At 39.2% G+C, this 17,427-nt stretch overlaps 1 protein-coding gene across 1 annotated transcript in view; it reads right to left on the reverse strand.

Annotated features, from left to right (window-relative positions):
- The window catches only part of gbe1b (glucan (1,4-alpha-), branching enzyme 1b), a 149,694-nt gene that overhangs the window by 92,661 nt on the left and 39,606 nt on the right, over positions 1 to 17,427 (reverse strand). Inside the window, exons 6-7 of the mRNA XM_024277525.2 lie at positions 17,058 to 17,148; positions 12,830 to 13,039 (exon numbers count right to left, since the gene is read on the reverse strand). Coding sequence (XP_024133293.1) covers positions 12,830 to 13,039; positions 17,058 to 17,148 — 301 coding nt within the window. The remainder of the gene's footprint in view (positions 1 to 12,829; positions 13,040 to 17,057; positions 17,149 to 17,427) is intronic.

A 17,427-nucleotide genomic window follows, 5' to 3' on the forward strand; every position in this document is an offset into this window, starting at 1 on the left:
CAGGGGCTCTTAAGATGAAAGTTTACGCAATTGAAAATCTGTTTCGAAAAGCAGAGAAGTTCCTCTTTTTATGTAATTTCCTGCTATTACAGTAATTTCACTTTGATTTCCTGAGGCAGGACAAGCTGCCCGTTAGCTACCGGTAAAAACTCTGACAATGGTCATGGAGTACCAGAGACAGAGCAAGGAAACGGAATGGAAAGATGCACACGTTTGGAGTTAAATTATAAATACAAGTCAATTAAATTATAAAGCTATCCTGGAAGTTCTAAATTAAAATGAGAATGTTGTTTGGGCCTGTTAAGGGCTATATCATGCTATTCTTACCCTTTCAGAGTAAACTACATCTATATATATGATTATATATATTACCCTTTGGCACACCAAAAAAAAAAAACAGTTTTTTACAAGACTTCTTTTCAGAGTCAGTGCTAAAATGTAAGATGACAATTTAACTTTTATATTAAATTACTGTACTGGTGTATAAAAACAAAAAAGTAAAAAAAATAAGACACTTATACAGTTTGATTTTCAACTGATTTTTATGTTTATACACTGCAAAATACTTTGATTCACAATGTGTACATAGTTGCTGCTTTTTGTTGAATGTATGCATATAAAAGGGGCAGAAAATGATGTTTTTCTTTGTGTTAGATTGATCTCTACTTTTATGGATTGATTATTGATATATTTAGCTTAGATCAATTAATCATTTTTATCCAGTTGAATTATTTTTTGCAGAAAGTTCCAGAATAAAATGCAAAATTTCAAAAATGTTAATAGTTTTGAAATTTCCACCAATTTCTAAATTCTTGCTAATATGACAAAAGCTAAATCAAAAGTATTGATGAATGAAAGTATTTTGCCAGTTGGGCCAACCCACTGAAGGGAAGGAAGTGCAACAATCTCTTACTTGAGTGACGCAACGCTCAAGATTTCAAAAACCGGATGGAGAAGGGATTTGAGTTTCAAAAACATCTCATCTGCGACTGCTTCCAGCTTCACTCGAATCATGGACCTTCTTTAACAGAATTACCCTTATGTGCTTAATGGTGGGAATTACATCCAATGTGACCGAAAGAAAAAAGAAAAATCAGATTCTTCTGAGTCAGAAAGCCATGACACAAAATGCATTTAAATTTGTTCGTCTTCGTGCTCCATTCCTCGGGGACGACCATCTCGGGCACTGTTTGACAGGTGTGAAGCTGCATGTTACATCTGCGCTTTCTTCTTCCCTTGAGGAAAGAGCACAAGGGAGCCTGCTATGATCCGATATAGCAGTGTGGCTGGGTGGTCACGCAGACCCTGTGATAAATAGATTAGGTCCTCCACTCCACTGCGCAGAGCCAACAAAGGCTCAGACACGATGTATCCTCACGGGATGGAGATAATAGCCAGTGAGAGCCAGAGGCCCGAGATGAAACCATACTGCCACATTAGGACCCACAATGCCATTCATCATCAAGTCCAATTACGGTGAGAGCTAGATCTCTGCACCAGATGCAGCACACCGCTTATCTACGCTGTTCCATGAAGTTATCACTCTGTCTGCACTGTTAATATAAAAGCAAATTGCATATTACAGTATTCTCACATTAAGGCCACACAATGACAGAGAAACCTGGTTAGGGAGCACGAACAGAACAAAGAGCTAATATTGGTGCTTGCTGCGGAAAATCTGCTAATCGATCACATGGGTTTGAACAAAACCCACAAGTTCATTTCCAACGCTTTGTTTCCCAAAATCACACCTAATTTAGAAACATGTTGCATAGCTACAAGTTTGCATAGCACATCATAGCAGCGTGTCATGACGAGAAAGAAAAAGATTAAAGCCCCTGTTCTCACCACCGCACAGGTGAGCTGCAGATAAGAGCAAATAAATTCAAGGAGCTGACAGGTCATTCCACAGGAAGTGCGATGCTCCAACAATGATGCTCAGGCAGCCCTGATGGATGGCGTGCATTTATGGGACCAAAAACAGACGACAGAAACGCCTCTTTTAAATCCCTTAAACTATTCCCCCCACGGCCGGCGCGCGCTGACAGCCAACTCACAGGCTGATTTCTAGAAGCGTGGTCGTTTTTTACAAGAAACACTCATAGAAAGGGATGATTCTTGATCTCATGCGTGTCCAGGTTTCAGACACTAGTTGGACGCTCAAATCATAAAAAACAGGCAATTATGGGAACCAAAGAAACATGTCTTTACATTCACATTGCAAGCAGCCCCTGTGGCAAGTTGGCAGTGCTGCCTGCCTCTGCGGGTAAACTCTCACCCAGAGGTCTGACAGGCTGCTCCTGCATTGCTGTTCTTTGTGTTAGATATGTACCATTTGTTGTGCATTCTTTATGCTGCCTGGCAGCTACCTGCTCTTTCCTGGCTCGGTGATGTAGCGAGGGGGGGGCACTCTGCTGCCTGTTCCACTGTTTTATCCTTAGCAACCAGTAATTAGCATCACTTTGTACGTGCCATCTTTCAGGAATCAATGGCAGCCTGTCAGGCTTATTGTGCATCTTTGGAGTTTCCTCCAACAGACGGTTTTTCAGGACATGCGGGAGGTGCCCGTCCTCCTGAATAATCACAGGAGCCATTTGAATGGTATGGTCGTTCCAGCACTGTTGCATCGGTGGCTTACACTCAAACCGAGGCCAAACTTAAGGGAAGGAGCCGCTTTGCAGGTTTTACAGAGGGAATAAAACATAGCTGCCATGGGGGTTTGTGCCCCAGTGAGCGCCATTTCATTAGGGATGATCGCCATACAGTTCCAGCAGAGTTTACATTTACTGTTAAAGTGCAAAATATGTATAAACAGCACACTATATAACAGTTAATTTCCATGATGCCAACACAAACAATTTTTATCAATAATAATGACAATAAATCAACCAAGTTCTAAAATACAATTTTGTGGATTTTTTTTTTTTAAACAAGACATATTTTTGAGCTGCTACCCACTGGCTCCTTATAGGAGCACCTTGCAGCGCTACAGGCAACTCCAACAAGCCCCCATGTACGAGTGCTGCTAAGTTGAGCTCATTAGTTGAAGCTCACCAGAGGGGAAAAAAGTGCTTCACCCTGTGCTGTGACACTTAATAGGGAAGGAGAAACAACTCGTGGGGGCTAAATATTGAAATGACCCGATGACTTGTCAAAATGTGAGTTTATTGATTGATAGGACTGGAGCCATGATCCAAAGTTGGTAAGTAGATGGGTCATGTAAAAAAAAGTGCAGGAGGAAGGGTGGACTTTTTGGCAAAATGGTGGGGTTCAACAAAAGCCTAAAATTGGGAAAAAATAAGTTTAAAGTCCCACTCAAATCCTCTTTTTTGCCATTTAATTGTATGATTTTATTTATGATTATGCTGATTTTGCCAAAATATGAAAAATAAAAATGTATAATTTTCCCACGAGGGCCTGGTGGCAGATAAGATGGCGGCTTAAGATCATTACCCAGAAGCAGAAATTCCACAAGATTTCAGAGTTGTAACCACTTTTATTAAAACTTTTTTTTGTGTTCAACATTAGCTTAAAATGTGTCAAAAGAGGGTAAACACTTTTTTTAAAGGATATGACCAAAAGTGTTTAGATTTGTAAAACTGTTAAGACTTCTACATTGGAGCTTTGGCTCCAGACCAGTGTTTACTTTTTACCACAGATAGCTTCAACCTCTTACGTGATCAACCTGAATCAGCTTATTCTGTCGTGGAAAAAAAAGCAGCTTTGCCCCAGAATATAACACTTTATATTAGTAATGAGTTGCAAATTAGTGAAAACCCGCCTTAAAGTGTTGCCTACCAGCACAAAACAGCTTTTCTCTGCAAATCAGTTAATTCATGTGAGGAGTATGTCAAATAGCATTGTCAATTTTGACAGAAACGCCTCAGGTGGTAGAGGTGTAAAGCTTAAAACGCAAAAGAACGCAACTGTTAGGGTCACCGGTTATATTGCTCTTTTTCAGCCAAAAACAAGTACTTTTCGACTAAAATGTTATGTTCATCTCTTAGTTGTGGGCAGAAATGTTGCATGTGAGCTTGTACCCAGCCGATTGTAGTTTTTACGTTGCAACTGCAAGTGTTTTTCAAACAACATTTTTTTGTCCCCTCCTGATTCACCACAATTTGAATAATTAAATACTCAGAGTTTTAAACTTAATTTTATATATGTGTGTGTGTGTGTGTTCTAAATCATGAGAAGGATGCTACAAGAACATGGTAAAAACACCAAAAACACAATTTTCATTGGAGTAGGTCTTTAAGAAACTAATCATGGCCATAGACTTTATTATGGAATAATACAATCATCCCTCCGCCCAAAAGAAAAAAAAAAAAAACTTTCACACAAAACATACATTTTGACTTTGGTAGAGGAAAAGTACCAACTGTCCTCTTCAACCCTAAATTGGGTTCCTGGGAGTATAAAAATATGCAGGGAAATGTTCACACCATAGTCAATATATTGACAAAATCAAACACCATTAAAAAAATATTTAAACAGAATAAAGAGCAAACTGAGAATAATCTCGTCAAAGAGAGACTGGCTCCTGGACTCCGGGCTGATCTCTCAGTATGAGAACATGGAGAAGAGTTAAAAAAGCATTTTCAAAAGCCTGGCCCGGGGCCTGTTTTTCATATCTTAAGAATTCAAACAAAGATTGATGAAAAATGGATGCAAACGATCCTGAGAGAGATGGGGGGATTATAGAAAGAGCACACATCAAGCTCCTCAGAACTCACAGCGCAAACCACAGTCTGCCAAAAGGCACAGCTTCTCTGGTTGCCAGCCCCCTACATGGCGAGCCGTAGGCTTCATTCACCGGGGTTGCAATGTCAAGGTGACTTTGACGTTTTTGAAGGAAACCACGTCCGATGAATAATGCAGAGCACTCCTGGTTAGTTTCTGCTCATCAAAAACAGCTGACGCTTATATGAAACGCATTCTGATTACCTTTAAGCCAGAGGTTTGTTTGGGTTTTTAGAGCAATAATCAAGATTCAATGACCTAAATAAAAAAATAAAATTAACAAGTTCAGCTGAAAATGATGAATTTTGACTAAAGGTTTGATTAAGAACAAAAACAGCAGAAAAACCTACAAAAAAATAGAATGAGATTAGAAACAATTCACATGGAAAGGGTTTTTATCTTTGCAATTTTAAAATAACCACTTTCAACAACGAAGAATGTGTAAACTCAAAGTCTAACTTCTGAGAAGTAATTTAAAAACCCATCCCAGTCTTTTTTTTAAACCACTTGAATCCTTTGCTATCTTACGGGGTCCAGATGACCCAAGCCTTACATTAACGTGTTATCCATCCCGTGACAAATGCAGGAGGTGAACAGAATTTCATGTCTGCCACGGACACCAGTGAGAATCAAAAATCATTGGGGGAAAAAAAAAAAACTTCAGCACACTGTCTTGTGGGGTCCAGATGACCCCACTCCCAACATTAACATAGCTAGGATAGCACAAAAAAATTGGCATTTTCTAAGACATGATTCCTGCAGAGCGACAGTAGTCAAATTCGACTGAGTGTTGGGCGGGACTGTTGGCACCACTGATGGTCTATGAGAACTGGACAGAGTACCCCCCATACACAGTAAATAGAGAGAAATGGACACATCATATCCTCCCCCTTCGTGTTCCAAACAGGAAGTACCCGCTGGTCCCAGAAAGCCAAAATCCCATAGACTTCTTTAGATAACTAAACTGCTATTACTCTGTAATTTTGTTTGCTCCAGTTTCTCTTTTTAACATGTTCTTGTTAAGCCTTTATATATATATATATATTCACATTTTTTCTTTATCGCAAGTTATTCAAGTTATAAACTGGCCAATCAGATGCCTCAGTAAAAGCATGTCACGCTCGCTAGCCCCCACCTCAAACGTTGACAGATTCTCCTGAGCCTGCCGTCAGTGAAAGGGGCGTGGCTTTCCAACAAGCTTATTCCTGATAAACAAGAGTGGTTGCCATAGAAAAGACGACTCCGACCGACGTGGACCTATCACTACTAGTGTCATCCAGTGCCAAAACGGTGACATCCGTACCGTGGAAAAATGGTAACATAATTGACTTCATTTTATTGGAATCGAAGAAAAGGCATTGGCTATGGGTGACGCCACAGGTGCTTTATGCATCTCTATATACTGTCAACGGTTGGTGCAGACCAACCCCACCCCCCTTTCCATCATCCATAACTGAGAGCTCTCCGTTTATACACTCCCCCGCTAGCTTACAGCTCCTCACAAACCCCAACATTATCAAACCAAAATCATTTGCATACATAATGAATCATTTTAAAGGTGGGAAAACAAATCATCCAAATGAAAGATAAAACCTTTTTTCCACGATGTTCACTATACTGTTATGAACAGATGTTTTCAATAAAATTGATCAGGGATAATAAATAACACTGCAAAGATCAAGCAATATTGGAGGTATCTAGCCGTACAGCTTTGAGCCAAATGGCAGCTCGGATGAGGAAAATGAAGATGTAAATGGGTCTAGTCATCTACAAGTCGATACATCGGAATGGAGCGGGGGGCTTGTGGCTCAACCAGCATATTTTCTACGTCACAAATAAGTTCTTTCTCAAACTTCTTTTTTTTCTGCTCCTGAATCCCAACAATATGAAAAAAGGAAATATTCAGAAATACAAATTTGAGATTGATTTTCTTAATATATGTTTTTCTTAAATTATAAAAAAATACCACAAGAATATGCTAAAAAGTGGGTTTTTAAGGAACTAGAGAGGGTAAAATAAGGGGACTCAAAAATGAGTGTTAGTGGTGTGTATTGGGTCCTTCCTTTGACTTTCCAGACAATTAAAATAGAAAAAAGCTTTATTGAAACATTGAAAATATAAAAATCTAAAATATGTGATGGTTTATATTATGTGGAAACAAAAACAATTAACATCCTGAAGCCAGCACCTTTTTTTATTAATATTTTACCATTTTCAAAAAGGATGTCATTGACTTGTTTGGAGGAGCTGGCGACAACAAATGAAATATAATTGTTGTCGACATCTAATCAAGAAGGCAGACACAAAAGGTAAATGTGCGACATTTTTTGTGCTACTTCAAAAAGGTGTGTTCTTGTCCTTGTAAAGTTTCAGCGCAGTCAAGTTGGTATTCAACAACTGCAAAACTAATTCTAAGATTTCCACAGGCTGAATTCAACTCTAGGTGAGTCAGACATTCCCCCCTCTCTACCTAAACAGCATTCTCTCAGGTTTGTGCTGAATGTTTTATGAGGAAAAGCTAAAGTGGAACACCAAAAAAAAAAAAGGTACCCCTGATAAAGATGCTGCTAAGAAAACCGAACAGGAAAGACAGTAACGTTGGGGGGAAAAAAATGCATATTTGCTCCAATTGCTGGTTTCAGTCAGATTCTGTCAGGCTAATAAGAACATCATGGTCAGACTGTTACAGCTGATAGAAAGGCTGTTTGATTAAAAAACAGGCTGCTTCACACTTGCTCCACAGTTTTTCTCTGAGGTTCATTTCCCTCCAGAAAGAGTAATAGAAAGCTTGACACAAACGACTTGTCCAAACATCCTGTGAGAGAAAAAGAAGACAAATGAACTGGCTCTAACACTGCAGTGCTCTTTGGGGCTTTTACAAATGACTCCTCATATGCCTCCCAGTCATGGCATGTGTCTGCACCATGTCTAATGAGTGCTTCTGATACGAGGACAGTTCAATAACTAATGAAAGAAGAACCTTGTTCTCTTATTATAGCCCCATGCCTGACACTAAGCATTGTATAATGTATTGGAAACTGCCGCACACTGACTCACACTTATTAAAAGCAAGTTCAAAAAGGCATTTGATAGACTCAACAGTGCCTGTTCTTCTCTAATGTGTGCTGGGATCATTTTCTGGGTACAGCAGCAACACGGACGCCTAATTAGCAGGACCTGCAACAATAGCGGTCGCGAGTTTTGGTGAGCACTGAAAGAGACAGAAAAAGCAGCCTTACGGTTTACCGATATTTGAAGCTGAAGTGATTTTGCACAGGGCTGCACAAAAGATGGGATGCATAATTGTTGTAATGCCGACATGTCCAATATCTTTTGCGATCTCAATATCAAACTTGCAAGAGAATAGCCCTGTTTTCGCCAAGGTTGTCTGAAATCAGTCAGAAGTATTGGTATGGGCTGATAAGTGTTACAAAGTAACCACAGAGTGCACGTTTTCTTGATTTCCCTGTGCTATCTTTAAGTAAAGATATTTCTGTACAAAGCAAAAATTAATAAGTTAATAAACCAATGTGAAATTTGGTAAAATACACCTCTCAAAAAACAGAGGGAACACCCAAACAGCTAAATGTTACTCCAAGTCAATCACACTACTGTGGAATCAAAATGTCTGATTAGGAAGCAACACTGACTCACAATTGCACATGTTTTTGTGCAAGTGGAATAGACAATTATCAGCAAGACACTTCCAATAAAGGGGTGGTTCTGCCAGTGGTGACTAGAGACAACTTCTCCATCCTTATGTTTTCTGGCTGATATTTTGGTGACAGTGTTGTCACTCCAGCTACTCCATGAGGTGGTGCCTGCAACCCACACACGTGGTTGTGGTAGTGCAACTCATCTAAGACAGCACATCAATTCAAGCTGTGGCAAGAATTGAAGGTTTGCTGTGTTGGCCAGCGTAGTGTCCAGACCATGGAGGTGCAACCAGGAGACAGGCAGTACATCAGGAGATGTGGAGGAGGGCCCCAACCCTGCATCAGGACCACTACCTCCTCCTTTGAGCAAGGAGAAATAGGAGTACTGCCAGAGCTCTGAAAAATGACCTCTAGAAAGCCACAGATGTGCAGAGAAGGACTCCATGAGAGTGGTATGAGGGCCCGACATCCACACGTGGGAGTTGTGCTAACAGCCCGACACTGTGCAAGATGTTTGTCATTTGCTGGAGAACACCAAGATCAGCAAATTCTCCACTGGTGCTATGGGTTCCTCACAGACAAAAGCAGGTTCACACTGAGCACATGTGACAGACGTGACAGAGTCTAGGGACGCCCTGGAGAACGTTCTGTTGCCTGCAACATTGTCCAATATGACTGGATTGGCAGTGGGTCAGTACTGGTTTGGGGTGGAACTTCTTTAGAGCTCCCAATGTGTTCACCAGAGGTAGCCTGACTGCCATTAGGTACCAAGAAGAGATGGTGGTATGATTGGCCCTGTGTTCCTCCTAATGCAAGACTATACTAGATGTGGCTGGAGTGTGTCAGCAGTTTCTGCTAGACGACGGTATTGATGTAATGGACTGGCCCATCCCAGACCTGAATTCACTTGAGCACATCTGGGACATCATGTCTGGGTCCATTCACCAACGCCAGGTTGCACCACAGACTGTCCAGGAGTTGACAGATGCTTTGGTCTAGATGTGTGAGAAGATCACAGAGGAGACCATCTGCCACCTCATCAGAAGCATTCCCAGGCATTGCAGGGAACTCATATGGGCATGTGGAGGCCACGCCCACTACTGACCCTAATTTTGACCAATTTTAAAGACATTACCTAAAAGTTGCATCAGCCTGTAGTGTGTTTTTCTACTTTAATTTTGAGTATGCGTCCACATCCAGACTTCTATGGGCTAATACATTCAATTTCCATTAATAATTTGCACATGCAACTATGTAAAGATTAAAACATTTCATAAAGACTATTTCATTTGCTCAGGTATAGAATATGTTTTTGTAGTGTTCCCTTTATTCTATTGAGCAGTGAGAGATAAAAAATGTTAAATGCTAGCACAGGTAAATTCAATTGCAAAAATGTTTATAGGGGATGGATTATTTTTAATCAGCAAACACATAGAAAACATAATGAATGTTTCTTATTTGAATACACTGATTTGGATTTTTTGCCTGAACTTTACTGGTTTTCTTGTCATAAAAAAGGGTAAAACAGAAGGAAATGAGAATCGTTGCATCCATATGTTGCCCTGTTTGTCGCTTTATTACATTTTTCAAATACACAAACTCATGTCAGAATTCCTGAGTCTGACGGGTTCGGCTTATAAACGGTGACAAACTGTGATAAGTCTGTCTTATCTGATGCCATGTTGCTCTTCTTCACCTGATCCAGTCTTATTGTGCCCCATCTGTGTGTGGTGTTCTTTTTCCTTCTCTCCTGCTCTTTTATGAAATCCAGCTAAAATCCTGTTATTTTCCTCACAAATTGAAGCACATTTAAACTGGATATGCAAGTTTGATATTTCATGCCGGCACTGAATTATTTAATCAGCTTCAAAAGGTGTTTTTCTTACAAAAACATTTCCTGAGGATTTTGGAAGGAACACCTGTAGACTCTGATGTAATCCATTACAGCAGCACACATGCAAATTTTATTTTCACATGGTAGCAATTTCTTAAACTTACTGTTTCACCTGTGGGGAAAAGTGATACGTTTTCCACTTGATGCGGGGGTGTAAGTGTGTATGTAATACTAGTAGATGGTGCAAATGTGTTTGATAAAAGTAGAATTCATGGTATAGTAGATTCAGCACATGTCATTAGAGTGTTATCTTAATGTAGTGAAAGCATATGGAGAGGGTTAATTTCAGTGTGGAGGGCTGCAAGGCGAGGTAGTTAGCCCTCTTGCTCGACATTCTGAAGGCCCTGGTTCAAATTCCAGCAGGGTCCCTTATTCCGGAAACTCCGGTTTCCTACCACAGTCCAAAAACATGCTTCTTGGGTTAACTGGTGTCTCCAAATTGTCCCTATGTGTGAATGGGAGAGTGTGGCCTTGCAACAGACTGACAACCAGTCCAGAGGGTACTCCCTTTTCTCCCAACAGTAGCTCGGATAGGCTCCAGCAACTCCATGACGCCAATATTCAGCAGGTTTGGAAAATGAATGAATGGAATTAATTGTGTTGGTACTTGCCTCTCACTTATATTTATCTGATTTAACATGAACATTTACCAGCTCAGTGGCCTTGTGGAAGAGTGTCCGCCCTGAGATTGGAAGGTCGTGGGTTCAAATCCCGGCCGAGTCATACCAAAGACTCAAAAAATGGGACCCAGTGCCTCCCTGCTTGGCACTCAGCACTAAGGAGTTGGACTGGGGGGTTAAACCACCAAATGGTTCCCGAGCGCGGCTGTGTCTGCAGCTCACCGCTCCCCCAGGGGATGGGTCAAATGGGGAGAACAAATTTCACACACCTAGGTGCGTGAAAAATAGTGGGACTTTAACTTTAACTTTAACATTTCCCACCCTAGCAAAGAATAGAGATTAAATTCAGTGCATGTTTAATGATGCAATGTGTAATTCATGCTTTATCACATCACTAGAGACAACTCAGGTGAAAATTGTGTTTTTTTGGTGTTTCAAAATGTTAATGTGGCATTTTTCTGATGATGGAGGTCATATATCATAAAAATTAAGCATAAAATGAAATTCTGAGTACTTCTTCTTTGTTCAAATTGCTGTGAATCTTTGATGGACATCACTAGTATGGGAGTCAAAGAGGATCCATACTTTGGATTCAAACATGGAGTAGGAAATGGAATGGCCTTCCATTAGCAGTATATACCACTTGTCAAAACACCCCTTTGCCTAATAATTTATAAAATGATGCAAAATATTGTGTCTATTCTTAAGTAAAAAAATGTAAAAAAATTTTGACAGGCATCAGTCAGTACGCTTTATATCTTTGGAACCCTCTGGTATATAACCATTTTTTTGTCATAAATTAATAAACTCGCTTGTTGACTACACAAGACCTGATAAAAATTATAATTACCATAAAACATAACAAGCCATAAAACTGAGATGTTTTCTGATGTTGCTGGTATTAAACCCTGAAGTAAATAAAAGTAACAGACACTAAATAAATTGTCCAACTTCATTGCTGGCATTGGGTTCTGCATCCAACCCCTCCCACATCCTCTGCTCTGCAGTGGAAAAAACTAAAACATGCTTTCACATAAACATCTCTCATTGAGATATACTACATCTACTGCTGCAAAATACTTCAAATGACAATAAAATTTAGTTTTTGCTTTTCAAGCAAAGTCTTGCATTTCAATTGTTCAGCAGTAAATTTGTGTCACTTGTTAAAGTGTCCTGTGATGAGTATCAAATTGAGCAATAATGTGCAAAATGTTACTGCTTAAATTCATATCTTAAACTATTTTCCTTTTCTAAATTTCTGAGTTTCATTCTACCAGCAAGCATGATTTTTAGATTTTACGGATAAAGATCAGAAACTCGAAGCACACTTTTTAACTGTTAAAAACATGAATATTTACTGACAAACTGCTCAAAGGAGGATGAGGATACATTACTGTACAGATATTTTCTACTATGTAAGCCATCCACAAAGCTTAGTAAAGATGTGCTTAAAAATCCTTGATCTTCACAAATATTTGATCTCGTTACATCAAATCTCTCGGCGCTTATGACTGCAAAACATCTCCCCCCTGCAAATTCAGAGTTACTCTGCAAATACTATTCAGTGCAGTCATCTTTTGATCTGGATAATTAAATCCACTTGAATAGTGTCCAACCATAGGTCTGCTACTTTCAATACTTTTTGTTATTTTCAGTCTGAGCAAAAAAGAGCCATGAATTTCAATGAAGGAAATGAAACGTTGATAAAATTGGTGAATAACAGAGATAACACAGAGTTCCTACAGAAATGTGTTCACTGCTATGGATGTACACTGGGAGAAAAAGTATTTTCATGCTGCTAAACTTGAAAACTAGTTATGTCCAAAATTAAAAGATCATCATTAATTTATCAGACAAGTGTTCACATTTAATGTATTTTCTGTGGCATCGACTGAAGCACAAAGACGAAAAGCTACCTGGAGTAGTTGAAGAGACGGCTGTCCCAGAGTGAGTGCTCCCCTCTGGGTGGTGAGTGGAAGAAACAAGAGTCGGTGCCATCGAAGAGGTTCAAGCCGTCCTCTGTGTTCTTGCAGGCGTGGCTGTGAACAACGTCCAGCAGCACCACAATGCCCATTGAATGAGCCACGTCGATCAGCTGCTTCAACTCATCCGGAGTCCCGTACCGACTACAGACGGACACAAAGATGCAGATTTATAGTGGCTTAGGCAAATACATCGGCCAGTATGTTATACATTTTTTCCAAAAAGGTCCACCTGGCTTAACAAAATTAACTTAAAGATGTATTTTGTGGAAGTAACCTCAATATCATACAACAAAACCCAATCTAAGACCAATTACACTGCAAAAACTGAATTTTAGAGTAAAAAATGAAAAAAATTGATCTTATCAAGAAAACTTTTGAAAGCACAACAATAGCTGTGTCTCATTACACATGTCTGCAAAACGTCATTGAAATTCTAGAAATGTCCAAAAAAATTTACAATTTTGCAATTATACTGTTTCTATTAATTAATAATTATGTAACACAAACCAACTCGGCAGATAAATAATTTCAAAACACAGTGACAGATGTGAACAATACTTTGATTTACAGCAGGTATGTTCAAATTTCTGTCACAGCACTAGTGCTCATCATCTATCAAAGGAGACGTTGGAGTCTTATTCTGGCCATTAAGCGGAAAGCTACGTGGGAGCGGCTATTGATGAAGAGATTTTGGGAAAACTTGTTGGTGATTTTACGTACAGAGGATCTGTGGATCCAACAATTCTGCATGACACACACAACTTTTGATGAGCTGTGTGATCCCGTGGGACCTCTTGTGGCATGCAGTCACTGTTGGTCAATGAGTCATTTAATTCGAAAGAAGTTGCAGTTTTGCAAAAGATGTCATTTGCGATACGCCTCAAAACCACCTCCTCTAAGTGACAAAACTATTTTGATGAACAGGATTTTTTTTAGAAATTGTCATGTTTCCATTAGGCAAATTTATTATCCCAAATCTAATTTAGTAAATTTCAAATTCAATGGAAACACAGCTAATGTTGCTACCATATTTTACAGAGTATAAGTCGCATCAGAACATAAGTTGCAGGACACAAGAGAGAAAAAAGAAAACATAAATAAGTCTCTTTGGAGTATAAATCACACTTTTAAGAGAAAAGTGAAACGCTTCTGAGCAAATCTGCCAAGCCAGGCGTAATGCTGCGTTCACACTGACCCGATTCACGAGCCAAATTCACAGCTAATATTAGTTTAAAAAAACATGCCTATGTGACTGTAGAATTTTTCTTAAAATAAGAATTTATAGTAAGACCCTTTTTCTAACCCCGCTTGCAAATATTTTTCGTGGGGTATTTGGTTGGAGACGACATTATTAAGTGGACATTATAACATTTTAACTAAAAAACCTAACCCAAAAGTGTAGAGAACTGTTGAAAAAAAAAAAAAAATCAAACTTAACAGCAAAACCACAACTGTTAGGGTCATCAATTAAAATGTATTTTTTTCCAGCAATATGGGGGACTTCTGGTTCCGGACACTGATATCTGCGGCCAGGTCCGCTTGGATTTTTTTATTTTGGTTATTTATGGAAAATCTGCCAATGGGGTGAAACGTTTTGACTTATTTCTAAGGGGCTTGTCTGTTTTTGCACTATAGACCAAAGTTTGCATTTTTAGGTTTTAGTAAATTAACGTCAAACAACCCCCTCTACTTAGCTGTGCAATTCCTTTTTCCAATAGTCTCTTACAGTCATTTGTCCCTTTAAAGTTTGCTCAAACTAATATTTTTAAGATGTTTTCCAATGTTTTTGCCTTTTTTTAAATGACAATCCTGTCTTTAACAAAGTGAACTCAGAGAGCTGTGCTGAACACACATTTCTTTACATGCACTCCTCATAATGTCCAGTAACATCCCATTTGTCCTTCAGGCTATCGTAAGATCGGCTTGCTTGCAAAACAGGACACATAGGATTACCGCTCTTCCTGGTCTTCAACGGCTAAGGTTTTAAATTACACTATGAGATCAATCAAGGGTGAAATTACAATATATATGCTACACTCGCTGGTTTATGCTCTACTCCAGGCAAGGAAGGTGGATCTCTAAAAGAAGATAAAGACTCAGAGTAGTGTGCCTTTATCTCTGCCTCCTTTCACTCCGTGGATTAACAGAAATTGTATTTACAGAGAGATTACTGCCACTGTCAAACTTCCTAACCTTGATTTGAGGTGACAAAGTTGAAGCTGTACGTTCACTTTGCCACAGTATTTTATGAGTGGCTTCAATAGGAACACTGAAAAAGCTTGGAGAAAGCCTTAAGCTGCAATCACAGTAAAGCTACACTCACACCGCTCACGGCAACGGGTGATCAAGCGATCACTTTTAATGAAAAGTCTATGCGAACTGCATTTCAGGCTTTTAAACCTTTGCATTTACGTGTAGCTACGCAAGTTCTAAGTCCGTTTTCAGGCTACACATGCAACACATGCAGCCATTGAAAATTAAACTAGTTGAAGTTTGACCAGTCAGGGACTTTGTTTTGGTAGTGACGTATGGATGGCGTCCTTTTAATTTGCAGAAATATCAACCGTTTGAAAAGTGATCGCTGAGGAAATTAGTAACTGCAGTTTTTACTCGGAATTATGTGACACAAAGGCAAATCCAAATTATTCTAATTGTAGAGGCGTTTAAAGCTGTAGTGGTGTCTGAAATGCTTTTTTATGGAGTAGTAGTAGGAACTAGCTAGGGCTAGTTATTCCCCCGCCAGTTGGGCATATGTGGGGGGGGGGGTTGGGAATGCAACTCCTCACTTGTTTCATGAGGAGCAACAACTCAAGTTGTCCATGGCCCAGTCCGAATTCTTCCATTCTCCCTTCCCCTTCTCCTCCATTTGAAAGGGCATTTTTAGTGTAAGTACGTCTGGAAAATTACTTTTTAAATCAGAAGTGGAGTTATACAAAGTCCTGCAAGAGTAAACCGCGTCACGCTGAGAATTGCTTTTCTTGACTTGGGTGTGCTCTGAACCACAGAAGTTTACATTTAAATTGAAGTAATGATTTTTTGTTGTAGAATGACCTTTTTAAAGTTATGTGTATATTTGAACGCTGGAAGCTCCGCGCTAAAGCTAGCGGACTGGCAATCATTGGTGACGTCATCGAATGAAGGTGACGTCCGAATTATGAGACACTATTTTTTCATAACTCTCCGTTTGGAGGGCCAAATGAAGGGAAAGGGAGAAGGGGAGAATTTGGATTGGGCCTATAACTCTCCATTTGGAGGGCTAAATGTTGGGGTAGAGACAGAGGCTGTAGGGGATGAATTCGGATTTAATCCAAAACTTTCATATGAAAAAAAAGCCTGAAGAAACATTCAAGAGATCTGCACCACTTCAACATTTCGAACTACGACTCTTCCAACTGTAGCTGGCGGATATTGAGGTTCAAAGTTTTTATTTGCCATGTAAGCATCAACTTAGATTGCAGCATACTGGAATTCTTGTGCAAAGCTTTGAGTCACAGTTTAGGTTTGGGAAACAAACAGGAATCACTGTACAAGTTTAAATAACAGGATCAAGAAGTATATAAACCAGAAAAAAGTAAGAAAATAATAACGTATAATAAAAGTAAAAAAGATATGTGCAAGTTCGCGGTTATCTAGAAAGAAAGCAAAAACAAGTAGAAGAGACATAGAATATTGCACATTTACCAACCACAAAAAGACATAAAGCACATTTATTTGGTTTAGTTATATTTTCCGTTATTGTATTTTTGCAATCAGTCTGACTGTGGCAGGGAAGAAACTGCAAGTTGTGTGTTCTATGTGGCCATGCGCTAGTATCGGAAAGCGACAAAGCAGTGTGAACTCCATAGACTAAGTGCACGTACAAGGAAACACGGTTAGTGCGTTCAAGAACGTTGCCCGGTATGAACGTAGCATTAGAGTGATAAGAAATCCATCAACCTTTAATAAAGGTTATTGATCACAAATACAAATGCCACTTTGCAATTGGAGTCATAGGCAGGGTCGTCAAGATTAGCCGCTGCCCCATTTTTTAAATATTTTTTCATGAATGCAGATGGTGGCAGACAGTCCAAAAAATAAATCAACATAAAACCTTTAGTACTTTGAAAATTATAAAAATAACTATAAGTGTAAATAGTGCATAAATGTCCCATATATTTACCTGGAAGCAGCAAAGAAGCTTGTGATTTGATATCCAAAACAGGCGTAATAAGCATGCTCCATAATAGCCATAAGTTGAATACAGTTGTAACCTGGATGAAAAGGGGAGAACAAGTATGAAAAGCATTACTTTAGTTCATATTCCGACACTCTACACTGTCATTGATTCAGATATTAACTGAGGGTATGCTAATAGAATATGTGGGATTTTAAACCATGGCGTGAATAAGTCTACCAGCATGTACGGAAGAGGATTAGGGCCACTGAAAAAAAAAAAAATTCTGAGAATTCTGAGTTTAAAAGTCAGAATTCTGAGATTAAAAGTCAGAATTCTGAGTTTAAAAGTCAGAATTCTGAGTTTAAAAGTCAGA

This window comes from Oryzias melastigma, linkage group LG13 (genome assembly GCF_002922805.2).
Source record: "Oryzias melastigma strain HK-1 linkage group LG13, ASM292280v2, whole genome shotgun sequence".
Classification (NCBI taxonomy): Eukaryota; Metazoa; Chordata; class Actinopteri; order Beloniformes; family Adrianichthyidae; genus Oryzias; species Oryzias melastigma.